The following is a 27,448-nucleotide window of genomic DNA, read 5'->3' as shown; positions in this document are numbered from 1 at the left end:
CTCCTGGCTCCCTGGCCTCGTCGCAACTGGTCCTGCAGCAGAAGTGAGCTTGAAGGAGGAGCAACCAGGGCCTAGGTGTGATGGCACTCAAGAACCCCTGGAGACTGGACCTGGAGAGAGGCGGAGACCTTTTGAGAGACAGTGATCAATCACAGACCACTGAATACATAACAGACAGCACTGTTTCAGGGCTAGGGAGGGCAGCCATACTTTCGCTGCCACTCCAGGAAACTTTGTGAGGACCCCAACCTCATGATATAACACCCCCGGGACACTCTGGACAGTCCTAGCTGCCCCATTGCAAGAAAGGGGCTGGGCAGAGGAGGCCAACCATAGGGAGGAAGTCAAGATTGGAGCCTCCTCTGCCCCTCAAGATTGGGGTGGGGAGCTCAGCCCCATCTCAATAGACATGTGGGGGGCTGAAGACACCTCAACTTTATAGAGTTGGGGATATAGAGCCTATGTTGGGGATGAGATCCTGATTTATCAAAAAATGGTGGAATGTTATTGATAGCTTTTACCTATGAGCATAACAAAGGATCTTGTCTGAATCATCATGTGCTGCTTCGTTTTCCTATCCAAATGTTCCTGTTCATAGCCTGGAACAATGCGGCTTCCTATTATCAGTCATCAGTTGTTCACTGCATAACCTCGAGGTGAGTAACTTCTCCCTGTTGTGCACGAACCTCAGGGCGCAAGACATTCACTGCAGTGCTATGCCATTAGGGCATTTTGTCATTATCTGCTCATCACTTCATTGCATGTGCAGAAAGCTCACGGCATCGCTATGCATTATTCACAGCTAGAAGTAGTTGCAAGAACATTTGTCTTAGCAAGAGGAAGTAATATTAATGTAGCCCAGCATAATAGGGGGGGGGGGGATGGAAGGTCAGTGTTTGAAAAGAATCTGTTGGAGCAGGAGGAAAGAGTTTGGATTTGATATCCCGCTTTATCACTACCCGAAGGAGTCTCCTTTCCCTTTCCCCCCACAACAAACACTCTGTGAGGTGAGTGGGGCTGAGAGACTTCAGAGAAGTGTGACTAGCCCAAGGTCACCCAGCAGCTGCATGTGGAGGAGCGGAGACGCGAACCCGGTTCCCCAGATTACGAGACTACCGCTCTTAACCACTACACCACACTATGCAAGTCTGCTTAGCATTTTGTGACTAGGGAAAAATTATAATCATTCCAAAATGTGTATGAGAGATTCCCCCCCCCAAAAAAAAAAATCTCTCAAAGGTTAGGTACCAGCTGAACAACTAGACAAATCCAGAGTTATACACTTGAAGTTGCTGAAATTATTCAGTAGTTTAATTGGCAGTGATAAAGGTAAAGGGACCCCTGACCATTAGGTCCAGTCGTGACTGACTCTGGGGTTGCGACGCTCATCTCGCTTTATTGGCCGAGGGAGCCAGCGTACAGCTTCCAGGTCATGTGGCCAGCATGACTAAGCCACTTCTGGCAAACCAGAGCAGCGCACGGAAACACCGTTTACCTTCCCGCTGGAGCGGTACCTATTTATCTACTTGCACTTTGATGTGCTTTTGAACTGCTAGGTTGGCAGGAGCAGGGACCGAGCAATGGGAGCTCACCCCATCACAGGGATTTGAACCACTGACCTTCTGATTGGCAAGTCCTAGGCTCTGTGGTTTAACCCACAGCGCCACCTGCGTCCCTAATTGGCAGTGATAGGGAATCTCAATTTAACATGGGTGCTGATTTAATTTCTGCTACTACATACAGTAAAAGAGAGTGTCAGTAAATCGTGCAGTTTTGCATATGTGTGTGTATGTGTATTTGGTCTTTTCCATGGGAATGGAAACTGGAACACAGCTGAAACTAAGAAGTATTTTCCAAATTCAATGTGGCTTAGAGGTTAATCTAAGTGACAGGAGGAACTAAGCAGAGCAAAGACTAATCTTCTGCTTAGGGGTGAGGTCTCTAAGGGAATAAGGAATAAGGGCAGAGAGACATTCCAGAGTGTAATAAATGGAGAAGGGGGGTGAACTACAATTAAAAGTACAGATCAAGAAGGAAATAATAACTGTGTGTGTTAGGTGAGCCTATACTAGCCAAGAAAAACATTGCTAAAGAAGTAGGAGTTCAATAGAAATTAAAGCTACCTATGCATACTTACTTGGGAGAAAGTCCCATTGAGCTGAATACTTCTGAGTAAACCAAAAACACAGCTAACCTTTGAGATTTGCATTTCTATGAATTTTGCAATGCAATTCCCCAGCCAAGTAATGTGTACAAATGGGTTAAAATGTGCATGCATATAAATGCATAGGTGAGTGAAAGGAACATGCACAAACGCATTATATTAGGGGGAATTGCTTTGCAAAAATATGTAGATATGTCAAAACTGGGTACCTAAATGTTTTTATGAGAAATTCGTACTAAAATGCTGATGTGTTTTCATAAAGGTTTTTATTTTTTAATTGTCAATTGCTACAAAAAGGTGAAAAACTGTGGAGGGGGGGACTGGATTTAAGATGGGGGAAACTGGAAATTCTCAAAGTGAAATTGGCAGGTTCCACCATCCCCCATGGTGACTGAGTCAGATGACATTCCCTGTGGCTGAGGAGATACTGAGGCCCAATAAAGATAGAAAACCTCAGCTGCAAATGTGCATGTTAGGGTTGCCATATTTCAAAAAGTAAAAATTGAAGTTTTTAAGCTATTTTTTAAGGAAATTCGCAAAAAAACCCACACCGCACTTCTGGTTTCCCCAGACATTTTAACCAACTTCTGAAAATTCCACCCAGACACTGTTCTTTGTGGACGAATCCTGGCAATATCCGGAAAATTCCACACATAATGGCAGGCGTAGCATAAGTGCTTGCAAGGGGAATTTGAATGCGATTGCCAAGTAACAAATGACCTTGCAGTGAAAATGGCATATGTATTATGCTGTTAACAGGAAATTTAAAAAGTACTGTTGCCACTTTAAATATAAAAAAGCAATTCCTGAATCTTATGCAAAAGGTACTGCGGTTTCTTGAAATATAGAGAGGTAATGTCTTGATCTTGTGCAATAAAAATATAAAGAGGTAATGACTTCATCTTATGCAATAAAGGCAAACACTCTTCCCTGAAGCCCATAGAAAGTAACTCAGTACAGATGGATAACAGCTTCATTCAGATGCACATTCAAATGGGCATCTAATGCACATCTAGTTTCTGCCTATGGATCTGAATCCAGCAGATGTTCTATGCATGGAATCCTTATTGCATCCTTATCTTGATTGGAGCGACCGTGTTTTATAGAAGCTTAGGTTGGTATGGTTGTTGCTTTTTCCCGAAGCCCCAAATTGTTTCCAGACTCTCATTCTCTGTATGCAAAACTATCATTTCCAATTTATTTTTAGCACAACCTGTATTTGCAAACACTCCCACTCTCTGAACCTGGCACAGATTGACAGGAAATGACTTTTCCTGTAATGTAAAGAGAAATGTGTTCCCTACATAAAAGCTGTATCTGATTTCCTAATGAATTGTGTTCTGCAAGTGTCTCATTAAAAAAAATATGTTTAGAGTGCAATTGCTAATACAGTATGTGTAACCCTTTGGGAAGGTATCATTTTCAATCAGTTTCAGGTGCTGAGTCTTTTTATAAGGTACAGTCGTACCTTGGTTGTCGAATGGAATCCGTTCCGGAAATCCGTTCGACTTCCAAAAACGTTCAACAACCAAGGCACGGCTTCTGATTGGCTGCAGGAGCTTCTTATATGCAATCGGAAGTTGTGTCAGACATTTGGCTTCCAAAGAACATTTGCAAAACGGAACACTCACTTCCAGGTTTGTGGCGTTCGGGAGCCAAAATGTTCGACTCGCAAGGCGTTTGGGATCCAAGCTACCACTGTATTACTTTCTCATAGTATAAACTGTGAATTTAATAACCTGGGAGCAGACTCCAATGAACTCCCTGGGACTTGCTTCTGAATGGACATGTATAGAATTGTACAATTAGCCAGTACAGTGGTACCTCAGGTTAAGAACTTAATTCCTTCTGGAGGTCCGTTCTTAACCTGAAACTGTTCTTAACCTGAGGTACCACTTTAGCTAATGGGGCCTCCCACTGCCGCCGTGCGATTTCTGTTCTCACCCTGAAGCAAAGTTCTTAACCCGAGGTACTATTTCTGGGTTAGCGGAGTCTGTAACCTGAAGTGTCTGTAACCTGAAGCGTCTGTAACCCGAGGTACAACTGTATTCTAAACTAAGCTACTTTTTGGAATATTTTGTACTTGCACTGCAGAGATTTTGGCAATCAACTATAATTGTAGACAGTTTGTTATTTCTGTGAGGCAATGAAAATGTACCCCTTATTGCCAGGGGTGCAAACTTGAATAAAATATGGGGGGCAGGTAAACCCCACCCCACATCATCAATCACATTATGTGTACATTTTAATAGCAATGCCCATTAACTTGGGGTAGGGTGGTTCTCAAATATTCTATTGGGGAGGTGAAGGAACCTCAGCCCCTAGGAGTTGGCTCCTATGCTTATTGAAATGATAGCCCCAGTTCACAGACCCTCCAACTCTCCATATCTTCCAGCGATAGTCCCTGATTTAAAGATGCTCTCCTAGTTTCTGAATTGATCCCAGAATATCCCGCTTTTCCTTAGGACATCTGTATTTTCACTGGAGAAATGTTCATTGGAGGGTTATGTGACCCCTGAACCAAGGAGATAAGTAACTATATAACCTTTAGAAGACATTTGAATAGAGAAATTTGTATAGAGAAATTTGTAAACATGTTATGTTTTTATAGGTGTTGGAAGCCACCCAGTCAAAGGGGCAGGGTATAAATAATAAAATTATTATTATTATCATTATTATTATTAAGTAGGACATCCTTATTTTCATCAGAGAAAAGGGTATAAATAATAAAATTATTATTATTATTATTATTATTATTATTATTATTATTATTATGTAGGACATCCTTATTTTCATCAGAGAAATGTTGGAGGATACGAGTTCAGCTTCAGTAACAAACTATTCAAATGCATTGAATCAAGAAGGTAAACTTCGCTCAAGGCTAGACAATCATGCTTCAGGAGGAAATGCAATATTCACATGCCTAGTTGAAAGTTGGTCTTCTAGTGCAATTGCGAGAATATTAGGACTGGAAACAGGGTCCTGGGATCAAATCTTCACTCAGCCATCGATTGCATTGGGCAGCCCTCAGCAAACCTACTTCATCAGCTTATTCTATCCCATAGGGGTGTTATGAAGATAAAATGGAATTATCCCATGCAAGTTAGACTGAGCTGCTTTGAGGAACAGCATCATTAAAATGTGGCAAATAAAATAGCCCATTTATCTGAATGTTTCCTTGTTGGCCATAGTAGCACACGGTCAATTCTGGAAATCAGGATCACAGCTATCTAAGGTTTGGGTAATTGGAATTCACATGTAGTTTGGGTTGTTAGGGGGGGGGAGAAATCAGACAAACATCCATCATAATCTGAATATGTATTCTATATAGAATTTAGTTTCATTTGTGCTACTGCAGTATATTTATTTATTTCGTTCATACCCCACCTTTCCTCCCAGGATCTCAAGATTGCATCTATTGTTCTCCCCCGCCTCATTTATTCTCAACAACAACCTGTGAGGTAGGTTAGACTGAGAGGCATTAACTGGCCCACCATCACCCATGGCTGAGTGGAGATTTGAATGCTGGTCTCCCAGGTCCCAGTCCAACAATCTATTGCCATCCCACCACACTGGCTCTCTAGGACTCCTGTTTGTTTCAATTGGTTTTTCATTCTTCTAAATCTAGACAGATAAAGCATGTGCAAAATGGAATAAGAACAAACATTGCGGAATAAACGGCATAATGATCACCATTCCCTCAGAGAATGAATTCAGGTAGTGTGTGCTGGCTGGATTAGAGTCAAAACGGGGCCACCAAAAATGTGAAGGTATTAACCCCAAAATTTGCAGACATAAACTTTAAAAGTTTTAAAACAAACCTATGGGGCAAAAAAAAAAAATGCTCTGTGGGAGTTGAGCGTGCTCAATAGCTGTGAAATATTGAGTGCCAATTTGATAAGGGAAATGGAAATGTAGAATGGGAGCGGTAGTGGAACAACCTACTTGAAGGGAATGAGTAGTCTGCACCCTTTAATGAAGACTGTAACATTTTATTTTCTTTTTGAAGGTTGCGCCTGTTTGGAAGGTTGCACCTGTTAAATTTGAATCTTAAAGTACAAAAGTTGCTATTTTGGTGTGCAAGCTTTGGAATAACACAGGGTTGTTCATAATGCAGAAATGAAAAATGAATTATTCTCAGCAATACAGTTATTCCCCAAGACTACTTACCACTGCCAACTTTAGGTCTCTTGCAGGTAGCATCTAAGAGCACTTTGCTGTATTGTTGGGATGTCACTAGGATCTAAGAATATAATTCCTGATGTATATTAAATTCCATGTTGTTCAAAATAACAGTTTGGATTAATTTTGCCCAAGGCAGAAATGGCACCAGCAAGTTTGGACTTCTAACAAATTTGTTTAGCTAAATTTGCAATGCACCATGATTTCTAAAACCCCCCAAAAACAATGGATACTAAAAGTCAACCCTAGACAGGTAAAATAAATAACAGAAATCTCAAGACTTCCAACTTGGATCTAAAAGAACAGGTCCGCATTTTAAATGAAAAATACAGTTATGATTACCTTCCGATTTGCCATCAGTCATGCCAGCTATCCCATGCAGAAGAGAGAAGTGTAATGTCAAACCTTTTTCTGTTTGCTTTCCACCAAACATGTCATTACAGAGGTGACTCAGGGCAAAGAGTAAAACTGGAGACTTTCGCTAAATCTCTATTTAACTGAAGTCAGTCCCACTTATGTGTCTTGGTTTAAACTGGCCATTACCGCCTTAAAATATTCATTACGATTCTATTATGAGCCATGACTCGTGTAGGCCAATCCTAAGCATGTCTATGCAGAAGTACAAGTCACCGAATTCAGTGGGACTTATAACATCAGTCAAACCACTGTCTACCTGAAGTTAATCAGGTCTCGGTTTGGTCAGTGCTACCCAGATGAGAGACAACTTGCATGCCGCCATGTGTTCCAGGATGAAAGAAAGGTTGGATATACATGTAACTAAAAATACAATAATGCTGCTACCAGATGAATTTTGAGATATCTTCCCCCTCTCCCAAATTCCAGGTGGAACAGTTGCATCAAAAAATCTAGGTGTCCTTCTGGATAGGGGTGGAAAAACTCACATGGGATAATGTGTAACTTGGATTCTACAAATCACCCAGTTTCGTCAGGGGTGAAATTAATCAAGGAGCATGTTGGGCAATACAGTGGTACCTCAGAAATTGAACGGAATCCGTTCCGGAAGTCCGTTCGACTTCCAAAACGTTTGGAAACCAAGGTGTGGCTTCTGATTGGCCGCAGGAGCCAATTGGAAGCTGTGAAAGTCACATGGGACATTCAGGTTCCGAAGAACATTCGCAAACCGGAACACTCACTCATCTTTTCTGCTACAATTTTCAACAGGAAACCATTATTAAACTTGTCCCTAGGATAAACATTAGGAAAAAGCAATGAAGTTTCTACAAGAAGCAGAGACAGAGAGCTATCCCCTTCTTTCTTTTGACCCAGTGAATATGAGGAAATAAAGAATTGTGACAAGGAGGAAGGGAAATATCACAAGTTTTTGTTTGAGAATTATTTCCCGTTGACTCCAGGTATGATACATGAATTTAAATGCACTGGATGCTGCTCTTAGAGTTTAATGTGCTAAAGAATCAGTAGTCAAATTAGGTAAATATGTTAATACCAAATTCAAATTTCAACTCTTATGAAATCTTAAAAATACAAGAGCCTTTACCACTTAGCTGAAGAGGATCTTAAATAATAAAAAGTATGATTCAGAGAGTCATGTAAACCTCATTGCTGCAATATGAATGAATGATGGGAAGATTTTCTGATTTTCTTCTTCTTCAATCTGGATAGAGCAAACACTGAACATGACAGAACACCAAACACACTGAAAAATCTTGTAAACAGGTCTTATGTAGGGGCAAGCACCAAACAATAAGCAGTCCAAGAAAATGTGCAGGTGAGAGATATGAGAAGTGTAAGAGATTTGGTTCTACAAAATCATAGCACACTGGGAAATGAATACTGTGGATAATTCAAGTCCTTTAGTATTTCTTATCTTACTTCAGAATGATGAAAGTTAAAACTAGCAATGGCAACAATGGGGTTTTGGACAAAATAAAAGAAAGCCGCAGAAAGTGGCACAACCCAAAATTGAGCAGGAAAAAGGAGTTTGCTATAAGGTCTGCATTATACACATAAAGCATCATCATATCACTTTAAGCAATGATGGCTTCCTGCAAGGACTCCTGAGAATTTCAGTTTGTTAATGGCATAAACATTGTTGGGGAACCATTTTAACAATCAATCCCTCTTCCCAGGGAATTCTGGGGATTGTAGTTCTGTGAGGGGAATAGGGGTCTCCTGAGAATGTTCAGCTCCCTTAACTAGCTACAGTTCCCATGATGCTTTGGAGGAAGCCATGACTGTTAAAGTGGTATAAGAGTGATTTAAAGACATGGTGCAAATGGGGCCATAGAATATAGAACTTGAACTTTAAAGAGAGCGTATACAGTGGTACCTCGGGTTAAGTACTTAATTCATTCCGGAGGTCCGTCCTTAACCTAAAACTGTTCTTAACCTGAAGCACCACTTTAGCTAATGGGGCCTCCTGCTGCTGCCGTGCCTCCAGAGCACGATTTCTGTTCTCATCCTGAAGCAAAGTTCTTAACCCAAGGTAATATTTCTGGGTTAGTGGAGTCTGTAACCTGAAGCATATGTCACCCGAGGTACCACTGTAACTGAAAAAATTCCCACAGTATTGACGCCCATTCTCAAGAACAGAGGAATGCCACCTTATTCCATAAGTCCTTTTAGATCTGATGAAGAATGTACTTCTTTATTTTGCTGCAGTAACCCACAATGTGAATCTTGCATTGTTCTTATGGGGGGAAAGTTGTCATGAATCAAGGGTAGCCAATTTGATACCCTGCAGATGTTGTTGGACTGAAATGCAACTTCTGTCATCCCTGAGCATTGGCCATGCTGGCTGGGGACCGTGTCAGAGTCACATTGTCTATGTCTGGCATAAATGGGCAAATGCAGGGAAAACTGGGATGTGCTGGTTTTTATGTTGGGTAGAACATTTGTCTGGTGCCATTTTTCACATGCTGAGCTATGTTGAGTAGAGTATTTGGCATTATTTAATGGTGAAGTTTCTAGGAAGCCAAGAAGCTCAGTGTTGTTTATGCCTTGCATTGAGGAGTGACAGCAACCTCTGCGCCATGAATGAGGCAGTGAATGAGATCTGGTTTGTTACCTGAGTGGAGACAGATACATGAGATAGATAATTCAGGAACTTTACAACAGAGTTAGTGTTAGTGTTAGTGTTACATGCAAACCAGATCAACACATCATTGATCAAGGCTTGTGTTTTCTTATAAAGGTGATGTTACTTTGAAAACGACGACACACCACGGATGCACATTTCAATGATGATACTACATGCAATTTTGAGACCTCTGGGTATAAGGTGGTATCTAAATTCAATAAATAATAATAATAAGTGTATCCTGAAGGCACAAACGATATAACCTGGGGTGGGTACCAGCTCTTCTGCTAAGACATACAGTATAAAACAATTATCCACCAAGCAACATAGGAACTGCCTTATACCAAGTCCATTGACCTCAGTATGGACTGGCAGTAGTCCTAACTGGGGATACTGGTGTCTGTGTTCCTTTTCTGCTGAGGTATATCCCTTTGGTAGGACAATCTCAAGCCCTCTGAGAACAGGTGAACTATCACTAATTTTGCATAGCAGCTGAGATACATAAGCTTTGCATGTAGAAAGTTTTTTTAAAGGACTTCCTTAACAGATCTTTGGAAGATTTTGGTATCTCAAAGTGAGAAATAGCTTCAGCCTGTTCTTACAGAATCTGAGAGGATTATCCTCCTGGACCCAGTATAGCAGAGCTTTCCAAACCATATGTTGCGACACGTCATTGTGTCGGCTGCACTGTGTAGTTGTGTCATGCAAACACTCCCTGCGCTCCTCCCAGGGCTGGAAAGAGGTTAGTTTAACCTCCGGTTTGCTAATAAAGCTGAATTATGGTGTCACGAAATGATGCATATCTAAAAAGTATGTCACCAGCAGTGCTTTTCTTCTGGGAGGATGCAGGGGTATGCGTACCCCTAAACATTTTGTGAATCTTTGTACTTTTGTCCATTTTCTGTATTTATTTTCCCTGGTCTGACCTATAAAATGGTGATTTTCTTTAAGTCAAAATGAGAGTACCCCTAAACATTTTTTTTTAGAAAAGAAGCATTGGTCCCCAGCATGAAAAGTTCAGAGAGTTCTGCAGTATAGTATTCACTCAAGACAGTTCTGTTAATTGTATGGGATACTCAACTTGCTGATTTTAGAGTAAATGGATTTATGAATATACTTGGGTTCTTGGGTAATTTGCTTTGTATTGGGGAATTCATCCGTCAATAAACGTCTGTCTGCTTTTGATTAAAATCTGACTAACACTCCACAATAAGAGTTTGGTAATGAAATATTGAATATTAGACTGAATGAGGTTTGCACTGCTTTTTGTGGTGAGTAGGCAGTTCACAAAATAACCCCATCCACCCTTGGTAACACTGACAGATGAATTTCTCTTTCATGACCTCCATGTCCTCTTGCTTCAGATTTCCTTGTACAACTACTCTTCTCTCCGTTTCAGAGATATTGAGCCAAATCTTAAAACTGTCAGGAGACAAGTGCAGGTAGGCACCAGATTCACTGTTTTTACGAATGCATCTTCCATTCTTCCTACAAAGAACTTTGCTGCAGAGCTTGGCCGCAGAGGTCACATTCATGATGTAATGTCCGAAGAGACCATCGACGTACTTTTTCACAGTTAAACAGCTGTCCTAAAAGAAAACAAAGACAGAGCAATCCTATAGATGTCTTCTCAGATATAGGTCACACTGAGTGCAATGGATCTTATTCCCAGGTAAGTAGAACTATAGGATTCCACCTCTAAGCAGTTGGCACTACAGTCAAACCTCGGTTCCTGAACGCTTCTGTTATTGTACGTTTTGGCTCCTGGAAGCCAAAAACACAGAAGTAAGTGTTTCGGTTTCTGAACATCTTCTGGAACCTGAACTTCTGACGTGGCTTCCAGGCTTCCACTGAGTACAAGAAGCTCTTGCAACCAATGGGAAGCCGTGCCTCGGTTTTCAAATGTTTCAGAAGCCAAACGGGCTTCCAGGACGGATTTTGTTCGAGAACCGAGGTACCACTGTATTGTCTAAATGACTAGCACAGATATTTGTTCAAGGGGATGTAAAATGTGTTCAGTCATGAGTGATTATGAAAGTTCTTTGAATCACAAAAATCTCAGCTTTGTTTGTTTATTCATAAATTTCTGGAGTACAATGACAACATGTGTGGGTAAGGAAAGTGTTTGGTCTGACATTTGCTAATCCTAGTACCAGGTTCTCCCCATCCTCCAGTCTCTTAAAGGCAAGTAGTAACTTCCTCTTTGCTTCGCCATTCAAAGTCTAGCATAAATAGGTTTGGTAGATCACAGATTTTTGAAGCCAAAATCGCACATGCACAAAATGAGTACATTCATTAGAATATCTCTGTTGAAAAAAGGTAAAGGGATCCCTGACCATTAGGTCCAGTTGTGACCGACTCTGGGGTTGCGGCGCTCATCTCGCTTTATTGGCTGAGGGAGCCAGTGTACAGCTTCTGGGTCATGTGGCCAGCATGACTAAGCTGCTTCTGGTGAACCAGAGCAGCGCACGGAAGCGCCGTTTACCTTCCCGCCGGAGCGGTACCTATTTATCTACTTGCACTTTGACGTGCTTTCGAACTGCTAGGTTGGCAGGAGCAGGGACCGAGCAACAGGAGCTCACCCCGTCGCGGGGATTCGAACCGCCAACCTTCTGATCAGCAAGTCCTAGGCTCTGTGATTTAACCCACAGCGCCACCCGCGTCCCAAGAATATCTCTATTACATGCTACCAAAAAAATAAAATTTGGGTTTGAGTTCTTCAGCACAAAATGTTGTACAGCCCGTGCATTCTACATTTGACACCCCAAGTGTTACTACAGGCTGGATCTAGACACATCAGAAAAGCGTTTCAGGAAAACGTGTTGTAAACCTCAAAGTGGGAAATCACACTGGCAAAAGACAGAACTCTACAGCGCCACCTGGCATCACAGTGTTATAACACATATAAAACGCTTTTTCTTTACTAATGTAGCTGAGCCCATATTCTTCCAAATGCATGCACACAAGAACCACATGCAAATCTCTAGGTTTACTTCTCAGTCAGATGAGCCACCGAGCTTGTCCTGTTCAGATGTATTCTAAATTTGATGTGTGAGTGTGCCTTACCCACTTACAGAAGAATGGCTGATATAATTATGGCTAAACCAACATTCTTAATTAGAGGAAAAACCATTAACAACATTTGTTAAGGATTGGAAATTCCTTATGGACTTTTGAATAAAAGAGAAAATGAACTTGTAATATCTGGATTTGAAGGTTGAAAAAAATACTAGCTTATAGAAGATAGAATGATTGCGTTCTAAAGAATGAATGTTATATGTAGCTGCAGAGAGCAGAAATCCTTTTATTCTGCTCTTTCTTTAGTTTTTTTCTTTATTTTCCTTCTTTTTTCTTTCTCCTTCTTTAGATTTCTCATTTTCTTGTATTTTCTTTGCTCTTTTTTAGATTAATTAGTCATTTTATCTCAGTATATTATAAAAAGATACTTTGTAATGGGTATGTATTTCTGTATATCTTTGGATCAGTACCAACAAATCAAATAAAGTAAATTTGATTTGGGGATTTGTATGAGCTACCAGGGGTCAGCAAACTTTGTGAGCAGGGGGCCAGTCCACTGTCCCTCAGACCTTGTGGGGGACCGGACCATGTTTTTGGAAGGGAAAAAAATGAATGAATTCCTAAGCCCCACAACTAACCCAGAGATGCATTTTAAATAAAAGCACACATTCTACTCATGTAAAAACACCAGGCAGGCCCCACAAATAACCGAGATGTGTTTTGAATAAAGGGACATGTTCTACTCATGTAAAAATGCGTTGATTCCCGTGTGCCAAATTGAGAAAGCAATTGGGCCGGATGCGGCCCGCAGGCCTTAGTTTGCCTACCCATGAGCTAAACCATTGGAGATCTTTTTTTCTGGGAAGGCCAGTCTTGGAATGCATATTGCCATTCCCAGATCTGTGGTCCATAGAAATAGCAAGAACCTGCTATCTTTGCTGCCATCTTTTGAGGATTGGGGGTATGTTTAGGAGGAGGGGGTATCTCAAGAATTCCTGCAAAACTCAGCTCATTTTCGTAACCCAAATTCACTTACATTAGAACTGGCATACTGCATGCTTCCCCACAGGACAACTCCTGCTGCCCCCAAGGCTGCACTCTCACCAATAGTGTTCACCAAGTCTTCCTGTAAAGTAAGCCACGGATATGCATAATATAATAGGACTGCCATATTTTGACGAGCAAAAAAGAGGACGCTGAGACGGCTCTCATTCTAAATACCCCTATGACATGTAAGCTATAGTAAAAGGGTAAAGGGACCCCTGACCATTAGGTCCAGTTGTGGCCAACTCTGGGGTTGCGGTGCTCATCTCAATAAGGGAGCCAGCGTACAGCTTCCAGGTTATGTGGCCACCATGACTAAACCGCTTCTGGCGAACCAGAGCAGCGCACGGAAACACCGTTTACCATCCCGCAGGAGTGGTACCTATTTATTTACTTGCACTTTGACATGCTTTCAGACTGCTAGGTTGGCAGGAGCAGGGACCAAGCAACGGGAGCTCACCCTGTCGCAGGGATTCGAACCACCGACCTTCTGATCGGCAAGTCCTAGGCTCTGTGGTTTAACCCACAGCGCCACCCGCATCCCTATAGTAGCTGTGATATATTGCTGAGGTGATCAGGAGAAGAGAAGAGGAAAGCAAGTCTTCAGCCACCCATTATGTCTTCGTCTCATCCAGAAAGTATAGCCAGAGACATTTTGACATTTTTGGGGGGGAAATCCACCAGGACAGAAATTTCACCCCTGAAAAAGAGGACATGTCCTGGAAAAAGAGAACACATGGCAACCCTAATAGAGCATGATGCACAGTCAAAGCATCATTGCCCATTTTGTATCCACCCATTTTTTCAGGGGGGGGTCACCTCTCGTGAAACAAGTTTGGATGGCTTTTGAAACACTACAGTAATACTCTGTAGTGCCTGTTTGCCAGAGATCACAGTGTGTTGAATGCACACATCATAGGCAATAATACCTCTCTCTCACCACTATCAACTCTCTTTTTTTAAAAATAAGCAAACACTGTCTGCAGTAAAAGCAATGGTGGTGGTTTCAAGAGACACCCAAATGATCAGGTTAGAGCATAGTAAACATATAACCTTTGAAGCAAAGTGAACCATCTATTAAACTCAAAAGTTCTGAATCCAGAAAGCTATACCCCCATCCCCTGACAGCTCTATAATTCAGCACTGATCCTGTGATATCCCATCCCTGTACCAACCCTGAATTACAGATGACATAAAGTGTCCTGCTTTGAGAGGTTCTGTACACACCATACATTTAAAGTAGATTGCTGCCCTCAAAGAATCCTGGGAACTGTAAATTTATCTCCTAGGTAAAGGTAAAGGGACCCCTGGCCATTAGGTCCAGTCGTGACCGACTCTGGGGTTGCGGCGCTCATCTCGCTTTATTGGGCGAGGGAGCCGGCGTACAGCTTCTGGGTCATGTGGCCAGCATGACTAAGCCGCTTCTGGCAAACCAGAGCAGCGCACAGAAACGCCGTTTACCTTCCTGCAGGAGCGGTACTTATTTATCTACTTGCACTTTGATGTGGTTTCGAACTGCTAGGTGGGCAGGAGCTGGGACCGAGCAAATGGAACCTCACCCCGTCATGGGGATTCAAACCGCCAACCTTCTGATCAGCAAGTCCTAGGCTCTGTGGTTTAACCCACAGCGCCACCTGCATCCCTAGTTTATCTCCTACGGAGCTCCAATTTCTACCACCCTTATAATAAACTACAGTTCCCCAGATTTTTCAGAGGCAGTTGCGGGCTTTAAGCGTATGGTGTGTACACAGTTTGAATACAGAACTGAAATGTAGGGAATTTTGTATCCACCAGAACTGCCTTGAATATATACAAGTGATAGAAAGTTTAGACAACATAGCCCTGATCACTTGCTCCACCTTCCTCCTCCTACATGTAGACAGAGAGGAAGGGGCTCTTGATGCTAACTTCACCCCCCAACACCTCCATCAGCTTCAGTGTCAAACCTATGTGGGAGGTCTGAAGTGGAAATCTGTGCATAATTGGGTGAACATACTCCCAGAACCAACATTGGAAACCCAGGTGGATGCAGCCACAGCTATTGCCATCTATGGCTGGTTTGCCAACTGAAATCCTTCCTGGAGTTGCCTAGCCATGATGGTCTACACCCTAGTGATCCATGTGACGGTCACCTCCAGGCTTGACTACTGTAATTCGCTCTACGCGGGGCTACCCTTGAAGCTGTCCCAGAAACTCCAGCGGGTGCAGAATGCTGCAGCGAGGCTCCTCATGGGGTCTCTGCCATGGGAACATATTCACCCAGTGCTTTTCCAGCTGCACTGGCTCCCAGTGGAGTACAGGTTCAGGTTTAAGGTGCTGGTTTTGACCTTTAAAGCCCTTCATTGCCTAGGACCCTCGTACCTACGGGACCGCCTCTCCCGGTATGCCCCACAGAGAGCCTCAAGGTCCATAAATAGCAACACCCTAGTGGTCCCGGGCCCTAAGGAAGTTAGATAAGCTTCAACCAGAGCCAGGGCCTTTTCAACACTGGCCCCGACCTGGTGGAACACTCTGTCTCATGAGACCAGGGCCCTGTAGGATCTGATCTCTTTCCGCAGGGCCTGTAAGACAGAGTTGTTCCACCTGGCCTTTGGCTTGGAGCCAATTTGATTCCCTCCACCTCTTTCTTTTTCCTTTCTCCTCCTGTGATGAGGCTGCATGTTAATATTTTAAAGTTTCAATATTTTAATGTTGTGTTTTAGTCTTGTTTTTAAGTTGTATTCATTCAACTTGTTTTTATTATTGCTTGTTAGCCACCCTGAGCCCAGCCTTGGCTGGGGAGGGCGGGGTATAAATAAAAATTAGTAGTAGTAGTAGTAACTTCTTTACTTGCTAGAATTGTCGTACCCATCTCAAACGGAATCCATTCCAGAAGTCCGCTCAAATTCCCAAAATGTTCAAAAACCAAGGTGCAGGAGCTTCCTGCACTCAATCAGAAGCCCAAGAAGCTGCGTCGGATGTTCGGTTTCCGAAAAACGTTTGCAACCCGGAACACTCACATTTGGAAGCCAAAACGTTCGAGTCGCTAGGCGTTCGAACAGCAAGGTACGACTGTAACATGCTTTACATGAAGATGGTCTGGAAAGTATAGCTGATTTGAAACATGTTCTGCAGGTTCTGAGTGACAGTGAAAATGGAAATATATATTGCCAGTTCTTTTTTTAAAAAAAAAAACTGCTGGGAAGGGGAAAGCTTGTTTTTCCAAATTTTCATTGCCACATGAAAATGTTTCTGTTCTGTCGAGCATCTGTGGAGGGATGAGATCTGTACTGTTTGCAATTATTGTATATTTGATTTTAGACTTTTTATGGTTTTAGTATTTTGTATTTCATTAACTGTTGTGCACTCCCCAAGATGAGACACAGCCTGGAAACATTATAATAAAAATATGTTTTTAATTCTTTGCTTTCAATCGTCCTTACGTGCACATTTATGATGAATATTTTCTTTCTGTGTTAGTTAATGAGCTGTTTTTGTATTGTATTGTATTTTATGGTGCTGATTACTAATTACTGCTGAGTTCCAGTACTAGCTGAATCAGTGGTACGCTTTTCTGTTTGTTTGTTTTATCTGGTCTTGTCATTTTAACTGCTTCTGGCAATTTCACTCTGGCCTTTGTAATTCAGCAGGTGACCACAGTCAACCTGTGACGTTTCTTTGACCCGAGAGAGCAAATAAAGCTGATATATTATACACTGCATTTAACTGGATGCAGCTTCTGAGGCCTTGTTCTCACTGAGGTGATAGAAATCACACACTGTTGTCCCCTCCCATTCTCATACAGTGGTGCCCCGCAAGACGAATGCCTTGCAAGACGGAAAACTCGCTAGACGAAAGTGTTTTCCGTTTTGGAGGTGCTTCGCAAAACGAATTTCCTATGGGCTTGCTTCGCAAGACGACAATGTCTTGCGAGTTCCTGCTGGTTTTTTTCCTTCCCCCCCCTTTTTCTAAGCCGCTAAGCCGCTTATCAGCTGATCCGATCAGCAGATAAGCTGCTAAAAGCCGCTAATAGCGCTAATCCGCTAATCCTTCAATGGGCTTGCTTCGCAAGACGAAAAAACCGCTAGACGAAGAGAATCACAGAACGGATTCTTTTCGTCTTGCGAGCCACCACTGTACACCTCACACCAGCCTCTGTTTGTTGCCAGCCCTGTATTTTTCCTCACACCGGCCAACACAGAAAATAGAGTGGACTGCGAAAATGCAGCGCTATACATTACTTTACAAAGAATGCACATGATTGTATAAAAATAGTTCAATCTATCACTGCATAATTATTCTGGTTACAGTGGAAACAAACGTTTTGGGTTACAAACACTTCAGGTTACAAATGCCGCTAACCCGGAAGTAGTACCTTGGGTTGCAAATTTTGCCCCAGGACAAGAACAGAAATTGCATGCCGGCGGCGCGTTGGCAGTGGGAGGCCCCCACTAGCGAAAGTGCACCTCAGGTTAAGAATGGTTTCGGATTAAGAATGGACCTCCAGAACGAATTAAGTTCATAACCTGAGGTTCCACTGTATTTTAGATCAGTGCTTTTACATGAGACATTTAACAGTTTGCCAGTCAAGCTGAGGTATATACATAAGCACCTTCCCATGGGGCACAGGTAACTTTAGTGATTTTTTGAGAGGAATGGGATTAACATGCCTGCCAGCCACCGTTCCCTGACGTTACACGTACCGTCAAGAACCCAGGTTCAGTCAGGATTCCCAACAGCATGAAGATGTACCCACATAAAACCCCGTCCTCACAGATGCTAAATGCAGAAACTTTGAGGCATGGTCACCAGTGAGTGCTTTGACAGGTGAGTCCCACTCCCCTCTCAATGAAGCCTTGGGGATAGGCTTAATATGCATTTCCCTAAAGCGAGGATGGGAAACTTGTATGTTGTTGGACTCCAGTTCCCATCAAGTCCAGTCCATGTGGCCAATGGTCAGGAATGATGGGAGTTGCAGGTATCTGTTGGGAATGGAAAGAAGCAGAAGGAGCATTTCATCATATGTGGTGGTCATGCAGAATAGTTAAGGAGAACAGTCGTACCTTGAAAGTCGAACGAAATCCGTTCTGGAAGTCCGTTCGACTTCCAAAGCATTCAGAAACCAAAACATGGCTTCTGATTGGCTGCAGGAAGCTCCTGCAGCCAATCTGAAGCCCCGCCGGACATTCGGCTTCCAAAAATAGTTCGCAAACTGAACTATTGTGGCGTTTGGGAGCCGAAACATTCAAGAACTAAGCTGTTCGAAAACCAAGGTATGACTGTATTGGGAAATGATTTATAATGAAATGAAAAAATTGTTTAAAAGAACACCCCCCCCAAAAAAAAAAAAAACCCAGAGGCATTTCTTTTGGGTGTGGTACAGACAGGGGGCAGAAAAAGCTATTTCTGTATGCAACAACAGCAGCTTGGATTATGTTAGCTCAGAAATGGAAGGTGGGAGAAGGTCCAGAGGAGGAGGAACAACTGAAAATGATGGCATGTGCAGAGCTAGCAGGCCTAACCAGCAAGGTAAGAAAACAATAAGAATGGGTGTATAAAGAGGAATGGAGAATATTTGTGGGCTATTTGGAAAACTGTAAGCAAGTGAAAATTGTAAATCCAACAGTATAATGTAGATTAAGATATAATGGAAAGGGGGGAACTAGATGGAGGAAACAGAATATGCAGTTAATTTTGGAAGTCTAAGGAACCATGGAAGGAGAAGAAGGGAAGTCATTCAATGTATTGCTGTATATTTAATTGTGGGAAATGTATACCTGAAAAATTAATAAATATTTTTTTTAAAAAAAAAGGAATGATGGGAGTTGTATATCTGGGAGAGCTACAGGTTCCCTATCCCTGCCATAAAGAAACATCTTTGAGGACCTCTAACTGCTAGGCCCTGGTTCCCATACCACCTTTGCCGTCTCTTTTATGCATATTGCTGCTCATGTGAATGTTTGGCATCACTAGTGTACCCTCAGATTTAAGAGAAGTCTGCAATCCACCTTCCATAGCAGGGAGTCCTGGTTTCAAAGTACAGATTACTAGCAAAAGCTGTCCTGCGATCTTCCATAAGTCCCTTTCTCTAACATTATGGTTTTCACCTCTGTACAATCCCGTCAACATGCAAGAATATCAGAAAGGGTAACACGTGTTGGTGGATCTGGGAGCTTATTAGATACCGGCATCCTTACCTCCGTCAACTCATGGAATGTATAGGCATAATATGGCCTAGCATACACAAAAACGGGCAAAGCATAGTCCTTCCGAGCGATCGAAGCAATGCGCATTGCTTCTTTAACCCGATGGTGTACAAATTTCAAAGCATTTGGATTGCACTTCAGCATGTATTCCAGGTATATGGAAGGGTAAAGGGCAGTGCTTTCTTTCCACAGCCAAAGCAGATTATCATTCCGGAACGATTCAATGTCTGGACATTTGCCTGTGTACTTGTCTGGGTGGTTCTTGTAATCATAATTGTAGCAGTCTGGGTAGAGATAGTAACCCCAGAGCCCATTTGGCCTCATATCTTCAGCTAGGAAAAGGGTGCTGTTCATAAAACCCCTCCCTGCATTTTCAAAATCTTCCTTCGCAACTTTCTTGATCTTGTTCTCAGGCCACTGAGGATGCTGCTTTCTGACAAGTTCAAGAGACTTATTTCTGTAAATGGCTTTATGGCCCCAGTTTCTATCCCACTGGGGTCTCCAGTTTTCCCAGTCGATGACCCCGAGTCCCTGGAATTTCTTCATGGCGATGGAACGCTCAATGTCAGCCTTGGCTTTGATGAGATGTTTGATGAGGCTCTCGTTTTGCGGCACCCCGCCATTGATGGATTCGCCATTGTCTTCTACATGGGGATAGTACCCGAGATGAGTGTGATAGAATATTGTCACACTGGAGCCGCTCAAGGTCTCATTTGGATTTGTCAGGATGTCGAAAACGTTGAGGTCCAAATCGACCTTGTAGCGCCGCTGACACTGCTCAGTAGGTGCATTCCAAACTACTAGAAATGGTTTGTTAGGGAACAGTGGCGCTCTCGCCTGCATGATTTCACTTCCGTTGTCGACCATCAGCAACACCCACAGTGCTAGGTATTCAATCCACAGGTGGCTCATAGTATGAGGTAACTTCATCAAAGGAAAAACTGAAAGAGATAAAAAAGAAACTGTAATGAACAGTGTCAACCAAGAGTCGGGAAGAACTTTGCCCCTCTCAGTGTTGGTGCTGGCCTTTAAAGCCCTAAATGGCCTTGGTCCTGTATACCTGAAGGAGCGTCTCCACCCCCATCATTCTACCTGGACACTGAGGTCCAGCGCTGAGGGCCTTCTGGCAGTTCCATCATTGCGAGAAGTGAGGTTACAGGGAACCAGACAGAGGGCCTTCTCGGTAGTGGCGCCCGCCCTGTGGAACGCCCTCCCTTCAGATGTGAAGGAAATAAGCAGCTATCTTCTTTTTAAAAGACATCTGAAGGCAGCCTTGTTGAGGGAAGTTTTTAATATTTAATGCTGTATTGTTTTTAACACTTGATTGGAAGCCACCCAGAGTGGCTGGGGAAACTCAGCCAGATGGGCGAGGTATAAATAATATATTATTATTATTATTATTATTATTATTATTATTATTATTATTATTATTATTATTATTATTATTATTATCATCATCATCATTGTCAGGTGGCAGAGGAGCCAATGCCCATGGCAGGTTGCCAGGAATGGACAAGACAAGGAAAGTCCTTGCCATCTGCTTTTATTCAATATTTACAGAGAGAGGCTTGGGAACGTGGCCCCTCAGAATAATGGCGTTGCTCTGAGTGAAACCCCACCCCATCCATCTCTCCCACTTCCTCATGAGTCATTGCTATGGGTGCTGGAAAGCAACTTCGGCCTTTGAGCTCTTTGCTCTACTACTTTCAAGGCCCGCAATGTTTTGGGAGAAGGGGGCGGGTCTGGAATGCTTTCTAAAGACACTGAGTCTGTCAGCTGTCACTCCACTAGTGCTCCTTCCTCTCCCATTATTTCCCAGCTTCCCCCCTCATCTGCCTCTGAGCTGTGACCTCCCTCAAACCCCTGTTGTAATTCTGAACTGTCTCCTTCTTCTCTGGAAGGGTCAGGCTGGGGAGGCAGTCTCCACCATTCCTCCTCTGCCCAGACCCTGACATGAATTGATCAATAAGTGTGGGGAACCTTTGGCCCTGCAGATGTTGCTAAACTACAACTCCCATCACCTCTGGCCATTGCCCATGCTCGATGAGGCTGATGGGAGTTGTAGTTCAGCAACATCTGCAGGGCCAAAGGTTCACCATGCCTGAATTAAAAGTTGTAGACCTGGAAAAATACGTGCAGATTGATCCAATTGTCATCCTATATAAACTTGGAGTTAGTGAAATTAACTAAGTGGTGCATACATTTGAGTAGGCATGCATAGGATTGTAATGTTAGTCATGATTTGATCCCATTTAAATCAATGGAGCTTGGGTTAGTCATTACTAAAGTGTTCCATTGGTTTCTCTGGGATGAAGGCTGCAATTCCATATCCACTTTCCTCAGAGTACGCCCCATTAAACTTGATGGGACTAAGTCTGAGAAGATACACATAGTATTGCACTGTAATGTACTTGCCTACTCAGATGTTATGCAAGTTGTAAGCTAACGCAAACTTTCTATCAACGCTATCATTCTACTTGACTAGCATCTCTCCTCTCCTCCTCTTGTGCGCAGGGCATATGTTGGTGGGAGAGAAAGTCCTGTTTCACAAGCAGGACTTGTGGTAGCTCTCAATAGTGCCCCTACTTAGTTGAATCCAGCCCTATAGTCCCTTACCCTCAGGTAAATGTGTGCCTTCGTTTGTGCGAACCAGTATTTTCGCATTAATTTAATCAGTCATTTGATGAAAGTTCAATTCCAAAAACAGAATTGCAATAGAGTTCCCTGCAAGGTTTCCAAACCAATCTTGAATAACATTCTAAAAGCACATCATAAATGGATAAAATAACCGTCACTAATCAGCAAAACCCTGCTATGTCGGTTTGATTACTATAAAAACATTAAATAAAACATACATTTCCCCCTCCTACTGGTTCTTATTAGTTTTTTATTATTATTACTAGCTGTTGAATGTATGTAATGCACAACATATTGACAACGTAGAAATTGTTCCAGGAAGTGTTTTACAAGATGAAATTTATCATACAGCAGCAATATCTCAATGCTAAACATTTCCATTGGCTCATCATTTTGCAACATTTTTTGATGTTGCTGTCATGCCACCATAATGCCTATATGGGTAGAATAGTTCAAATCCCTTCATTCAAAGTGGGTGGATCAATGAATGGAAATTTTGCCTTTGTACAGTAGCCTAGCCAGGGGTGGAGGAAGGGGTGTGTGGTAGGGGCGGGCCTCCCCGGGTGTCACCACTGAGGAGAGGGGTGACAAAATGCAGGGTGGCACTCACCGTGGGGCCTGCAGCGTGCCCGAGCCACGCATCTCTCCTAGGAGTGACGCGGTGGCTTGGACGCTCACAGGCTCCACGCTGCGCCAAATGTTCTGCCCACCGCCTCCCCCTCAGCTGTAGGGCAGCTGAGTGGGAGGAGGCAGGCAGACTCCTTGGAGGCCCCTTACTGGGAAATGACTTCTCCCATCATCTTCCCCCAGCCCCACTGAACAGCCAAGCCATTTACACTACACTATTGCTTCTGAGTCTGTTATATTTTTCATGGGCCCAACACTAACCCTATATGTAGGCAGAGCAGGAGACAGATTATTTGCTCATCACTTCCTCTGATGCTTCCAACAGGTTTGATGGTAACCATCCCTGGTCCTTCATTCCTTATCAGATCCCTCTGTGTACTGAAGTTCCGTTCCATTATAATCCCACCATTCTATTTCTCCTTGGTTTCCATGCCTGTTGACATCTTCCAAGAAACAAGAATTTAAGGGTGTTGGTAATGTATTTTTCCGAACCCTCAAACGCAAGAGGGATCTGGCAGGGGATAATTCCTATAGTTAGGAATTTCACTAGGTACCTCTTAGATCCCCCATTCCTATCATACACATCCGTCAGCTCCCACAGTACACTGTATTAAGCTACCAGGCCTCTGCATCTCGGGCCAAGTAGCTGCCAAATTACTCTACAATGATGGCACAGCACTGGATTGTGCGGCGACAGTAATAGCAGTGAAGGCAACAACCACGGCAGCTGGGGTAAAAGGGATGGAGCATGAGGTCAGTTATATGAACAGCATGCCACATGGAAAGCTGAACATATGGCCATGCCACATGCAGTGTGCTCCCCTTTTCTACCACCCTCCCACAGCTACACAATCCCCTCCATTGGATATTAGTGTTGGGAGGGGTGGCCATGTTCATATGCTTGCTCCAGTGAGGCAGGTTGAAAGGCTGGTTCCTTGAACTTCAACATGGCCTTCCTACATGCCATAGTTCTCATGTCGCTAGTGTCTATGGGCTCCATTCGCACCCTGGCAGACTGCCTTATAGTGCTGAATATTCAGGTGGCCATATCAGGCTCTCCCCAACACCCCAAAGCAGTTTTTCCACATCTGGAGGACCCTAGAAATGCTGAGAGTCCTTAAATCTGTCATTTTAGAATCATGCGAAAGGCTGGGCTGGATGAGTCCCTAGCTGGAATTAAGATTGCCGGAAGAAATATCAACAACCTCAGATATGCAGATGACACAACCTTGATGGCAGAAAGTGAGGAGGAATTAAATAACCTTTTAATGAGGGTGAAAGAAGAGAGCACAAAATATGGTCTGAAGCTCAACATCAAAAAAACTAAGATCATGGCCACTGGGCCCATCACCTCCTGGCAAAAAGAAGGGGGGGAAATGGAGGCAGTGAGAGATTTTACTTTCTTGGGCTCCATGATCACTGCAGATGGTGACAGCAGCCACAAAATTAAAATACACCTGCTTCTTGGGAGAAAAGCAATGACAAACCTAGGCAGCATCTCAAAAAGCAGAGACATCACCTTGCCAACAAAGGTCCGTATAGTTAAAGCTGTGGTTTTCCCAGTAGTGATGTATGGAAGTGAGAGCTGGAGCATAAAGAAGGCTGATTGCCAAAGAATTGATGCTTTTGAATTATGGTGCTGGAGGAGACTCTTGAGAATCCCATGGACTGCAAGAAGATCAAACCTATCCATTCTGAAGGAAATCAGCCCTGAATGCTCACTGGAAGGACAGATCCTGAAGCTGAGGCTCCAATACTTTGGCCACCTCATGAGAAGAGAAGACTCCCTGGAAAAGACCCTGATGTTGGGAAAGATGGAGGGCACAAGGAGAAGGGGACGACAGAGGACAAGATGGTTGGATAGTGTTCTCGAAGCTACAAGCATGAGTTTGACCAAACTGCAGGAGGCAGTGGAAGACAGGAGTGCCTGGCATGCTCTGGTCCATGGGGTCACGAAGAGTCGGAAACAACTAAACGACTAAACAACAAATGTGAATCACCTGGTAGGCGGGGTGTGGGACCTGATAGAGGGGATCGTGAACAAGCTGTTGCAGCTGCTATTGTTAGCTATCCAAGTTTCTTCCTCCATCCCCACTTTCTTTCTTTGTTTTTAAGCTCTCTTCTCCCACAAAGGCAATGTTCCCCAAGCAAGCCTTGAGACGTTCCCTTGGGGAAACCATGGTCTCTACCATCTCCAAAGTTATGAAGCCACCTGGGTGTGCCAATGAAACTGTTAATGAAGCTTCATGAGATTAGGCTATGAGTAGGCAACCTTTCTATTGCTTTTAATTGATCAGGATTTCCCACGGAAATTGACATCATTACACCAGCTCAAATCTTCACTGGAGGGCACAATAAGTCTTCAGAAGATGCCATAGAATATTCCATATTCTCTTTCAAGAATAATGAGAAATCGTATCGCTGAGATTTCCCTACAGTTGCAATATGTAAAAAGCACGTTTTGAACCACGCAAAGCTGAATTTTAGGGAAATTAATAATCTGTGGTATCCAAATCCCATGATAAATAAATTGCTTATTATTGTGTATTGCACAAAAAAGGGGCACTGGTGTCTTTCGTTACGGCTGCCACTGCTTTTTCTTCTATGGCTATCTTGCATAGTTTTAAACCCAAACTCTGTAATGAGCATAGGCGCTAATGATTCAGTTTGCTACCTCATTATCAGCTTGGTACAGATTCTCCGACATTTCTCAGTCAATACCACATTGTCATGCTTAGTTAAACATCCAAAGGATGCACATCTCTTTCCTAGTCATAGGAGAGTCCCAAAAAGAAAAGCATGCAGAAATTTTTCTGCTCCATATTTTAAACACAAAAAAGGTCCCCTGAAAATGAACGAGTTAAAGGTCCAAGCTTGCCGAAACCAATGGGAGCATTTCAAAGGGATCCTTGATTCACAAAATTAACTCTAGTCAGCAAATTGATGTGGTCTGCCAAACAATACGTCAACTTGCTTTATCTTCCCCTGTCAATTCCTCAAATGAAATGAAGAGAAAGATTTACTTGGTTTTACTCTCGCAAAGGGAATGGTTTAAATGTATTAAAGAATCAGTTCCTGTCCATGAATGCTTATGCCATAATAAATGTCTTTAAGGTCCCACGTGACACTTGGCTGCATTATTTGAAATGTTTCCTTCCTTCTGGAAACATGGAAATGTTTTTTCAAATACAGCACATAATTACGTGTATAAGTAACGTGGATATGAATTTATAGCTTATACACATTCCTATTAACAGTTAATTCGTTCTATGAGTTGCCCAAACAATATCACAGGTATTATTAGCCTACTGCTATATTTGGTGTTTTATGCTGCAAATTTTGATTTGTATTTTTATGGACACAGCTGGTATTCTCACTTTGTGGAGGATATCCAAGGCGGTCAGAAGCACCACATCCATGATGGTCAGAAGTAACATGAGAAATATTTCAGTTTCCATTCCCCACCTCTTCCAGGTCTCAGAGGTCAGTTACGGACACTACGCTCGAATGTCCTCAGAGTCCTGGAGCTGGAAATTGCAGGAGGAACTTGCTCACAAATGCCATTTTTTAAAAGGGTTTTATCAGCACTCATGTAGAGAAACAAAGAAGCCCTCAGCCTGGAATAAAGCATCTCCAAAATGAGCATTTATTTAGCACACATTGATGGATACCTTTTCTGTCCAGCAGTAGAGAAAAGTGAGGGATGTATCTTGCCCAAGAATACAGTGGTACCTCGGGTTAAGAATTTAATTCATTCTAGAGGTCTGTTCTTAACCTGAAACTGTTCTTAACCTGAAACTGTTCTTAACCTGAAGCACCACTTTAGCTAATGGGGCCTCCTGCTGCCGCTGCGCCGCCACTGCACGATTTCTGTTCTCATCCTGAAGCAAAGTTCTTAATCCGAGGCAATATTTCTGGGTTAGCGGAGTTTGTAACCTGAAGCGTACGTAACCTGAAGCGTATGTAACCTGAGGTACCACTGTATAGGGAACTAGAAAGATGTTGTTGTTGCTTTAAATCATGTCAAAATTAATTTATCCTTTAGAAAAACATTGAACTTGTGGGAAGGGAAATCTGGGTCAGAGCATTCCGTTCATTCAAACTCAGTTTAAAGCAGTATAGTTTACGTGCATTTAAGGCATTATAACACAATGCCTCATCAATATTTTGATGCTGACATATTTTTAAATAAAAGCAATGCTTTTTTAAAAAAATATATACAGAAGTGAAAGTTTCAAAGCAACAGCAATCTTTGCATGGCCACAGATGAGAGAAATGATGTATCTCATCTCACGTGATGTTACTGACACTAGCCAATAGGTGCCCCTGGCCTTACATACATGTCCTTAATCGTAACAATGGGGCTAGCAAAGGGAAATTTCACTTTACTACCAGTGCTTGAGGCATTAGCGGTTGGTGTGGTGGATTAGAGCTGAAGGAAGTCCCCTGTCAATGCTGATGTTGTGACAGCTTACCTGGACAGAGCAGGGGAAAGGCAAGGACAGTGGTGAGGACAGGGCTGCATGAGGGCAC

General features: G+C 42.8%; 1 protein-coding gene across 3 annotated transcripts; it reads right to left on the bottom strand.

Annotated features, from left to right (window-relative positions):
* Nucleotides 1-10,614: 10,614 nt before the first annotated feature.
* LOC308596543 (hyaluronidase-like) lies at nt 10,615-26,463 on the bottom strand. Of its 3 annotated transcripts, XM_081211740.1 has the most exons (5): nt 26,278-26,463; nt 23,322-23,469; nt 19,643-20,592; nt 13,459-13,548; nt 10,615-10,993 (listed from the first exon to the last, which is right to left on the bottom strand). In XM_081211740.1, exons 3-5 carry the CDS (start codon nt 20,579-20,581, stop codon nt 10,643-10,645), a joined length of 1,380 nt encoding a protein of 459 aa, XP_081067866.1. In that variant the 5' UTR covers nt 20,582-20,592; nt 23,322-23,469; nt 26,278-26,463; the 3' UTR covers nt 10,615-10,642. The 3 variants fall into 3 exon arrangements, with proteins under 3 accessions (XP_081067866.1, XP_081067865.1, XP_081067867.1); XM_081211739.1 differs by lacking the exons at nt 23,322-23,469; nt 26,278-26,463 and adding an exon at nt 23,177-23,314; XM_081211741.1 differs by lacking the exons at nt 13,459-13,548; nt 23,322-23,469; nt 26,278-26,463 and adding an exon at nt 23,177-23,314.
* Between the last annotated feature and the right edge of the window lie 985 nt (nt 26,464-27,448).

Source organism: Podarcis bocagei, assembly GCF_964188305.1.
Source record: "Podarcis bocagei genome assembly, chromosome: 10".
Classification (NCBI taxonomy): Eukaryota; Metazoa; Chordata; class Lepidosauria; order Squamata; family Lacertidae; genus Podarcis; species Podarcis bocagei.
Note: the sequence above shows the minus strand (reverse complement) of the source record. Positions and strands in the feature narration are given on the sequence as shown.

Excerpts from the sequence above, each read along its gene's own strand:
- LOC308596543 (XM_081211740.1), bottom strand. The coding sequence starts at position 20,581 with ATGAAGTTACCTCATACTATGAGCCACCTGTGGATTGAATACCTAGCA. Across the intron at positions 13,549-19,642 it reads CATTCCATGAGTTGACGGAG|GAAGACTTGGTGAACACTAT; the intron begins GTAAGGATGCCG and ends CTTACTTTACAG. Across the intron at positions 10,994-13,458 it reads TGCAGTATGCCAGTTCTAAT|GACAGCTGTTTAACTGTGAA; the intron begins GTAAGTGAATTT and ends GTTTTCTTTTAG.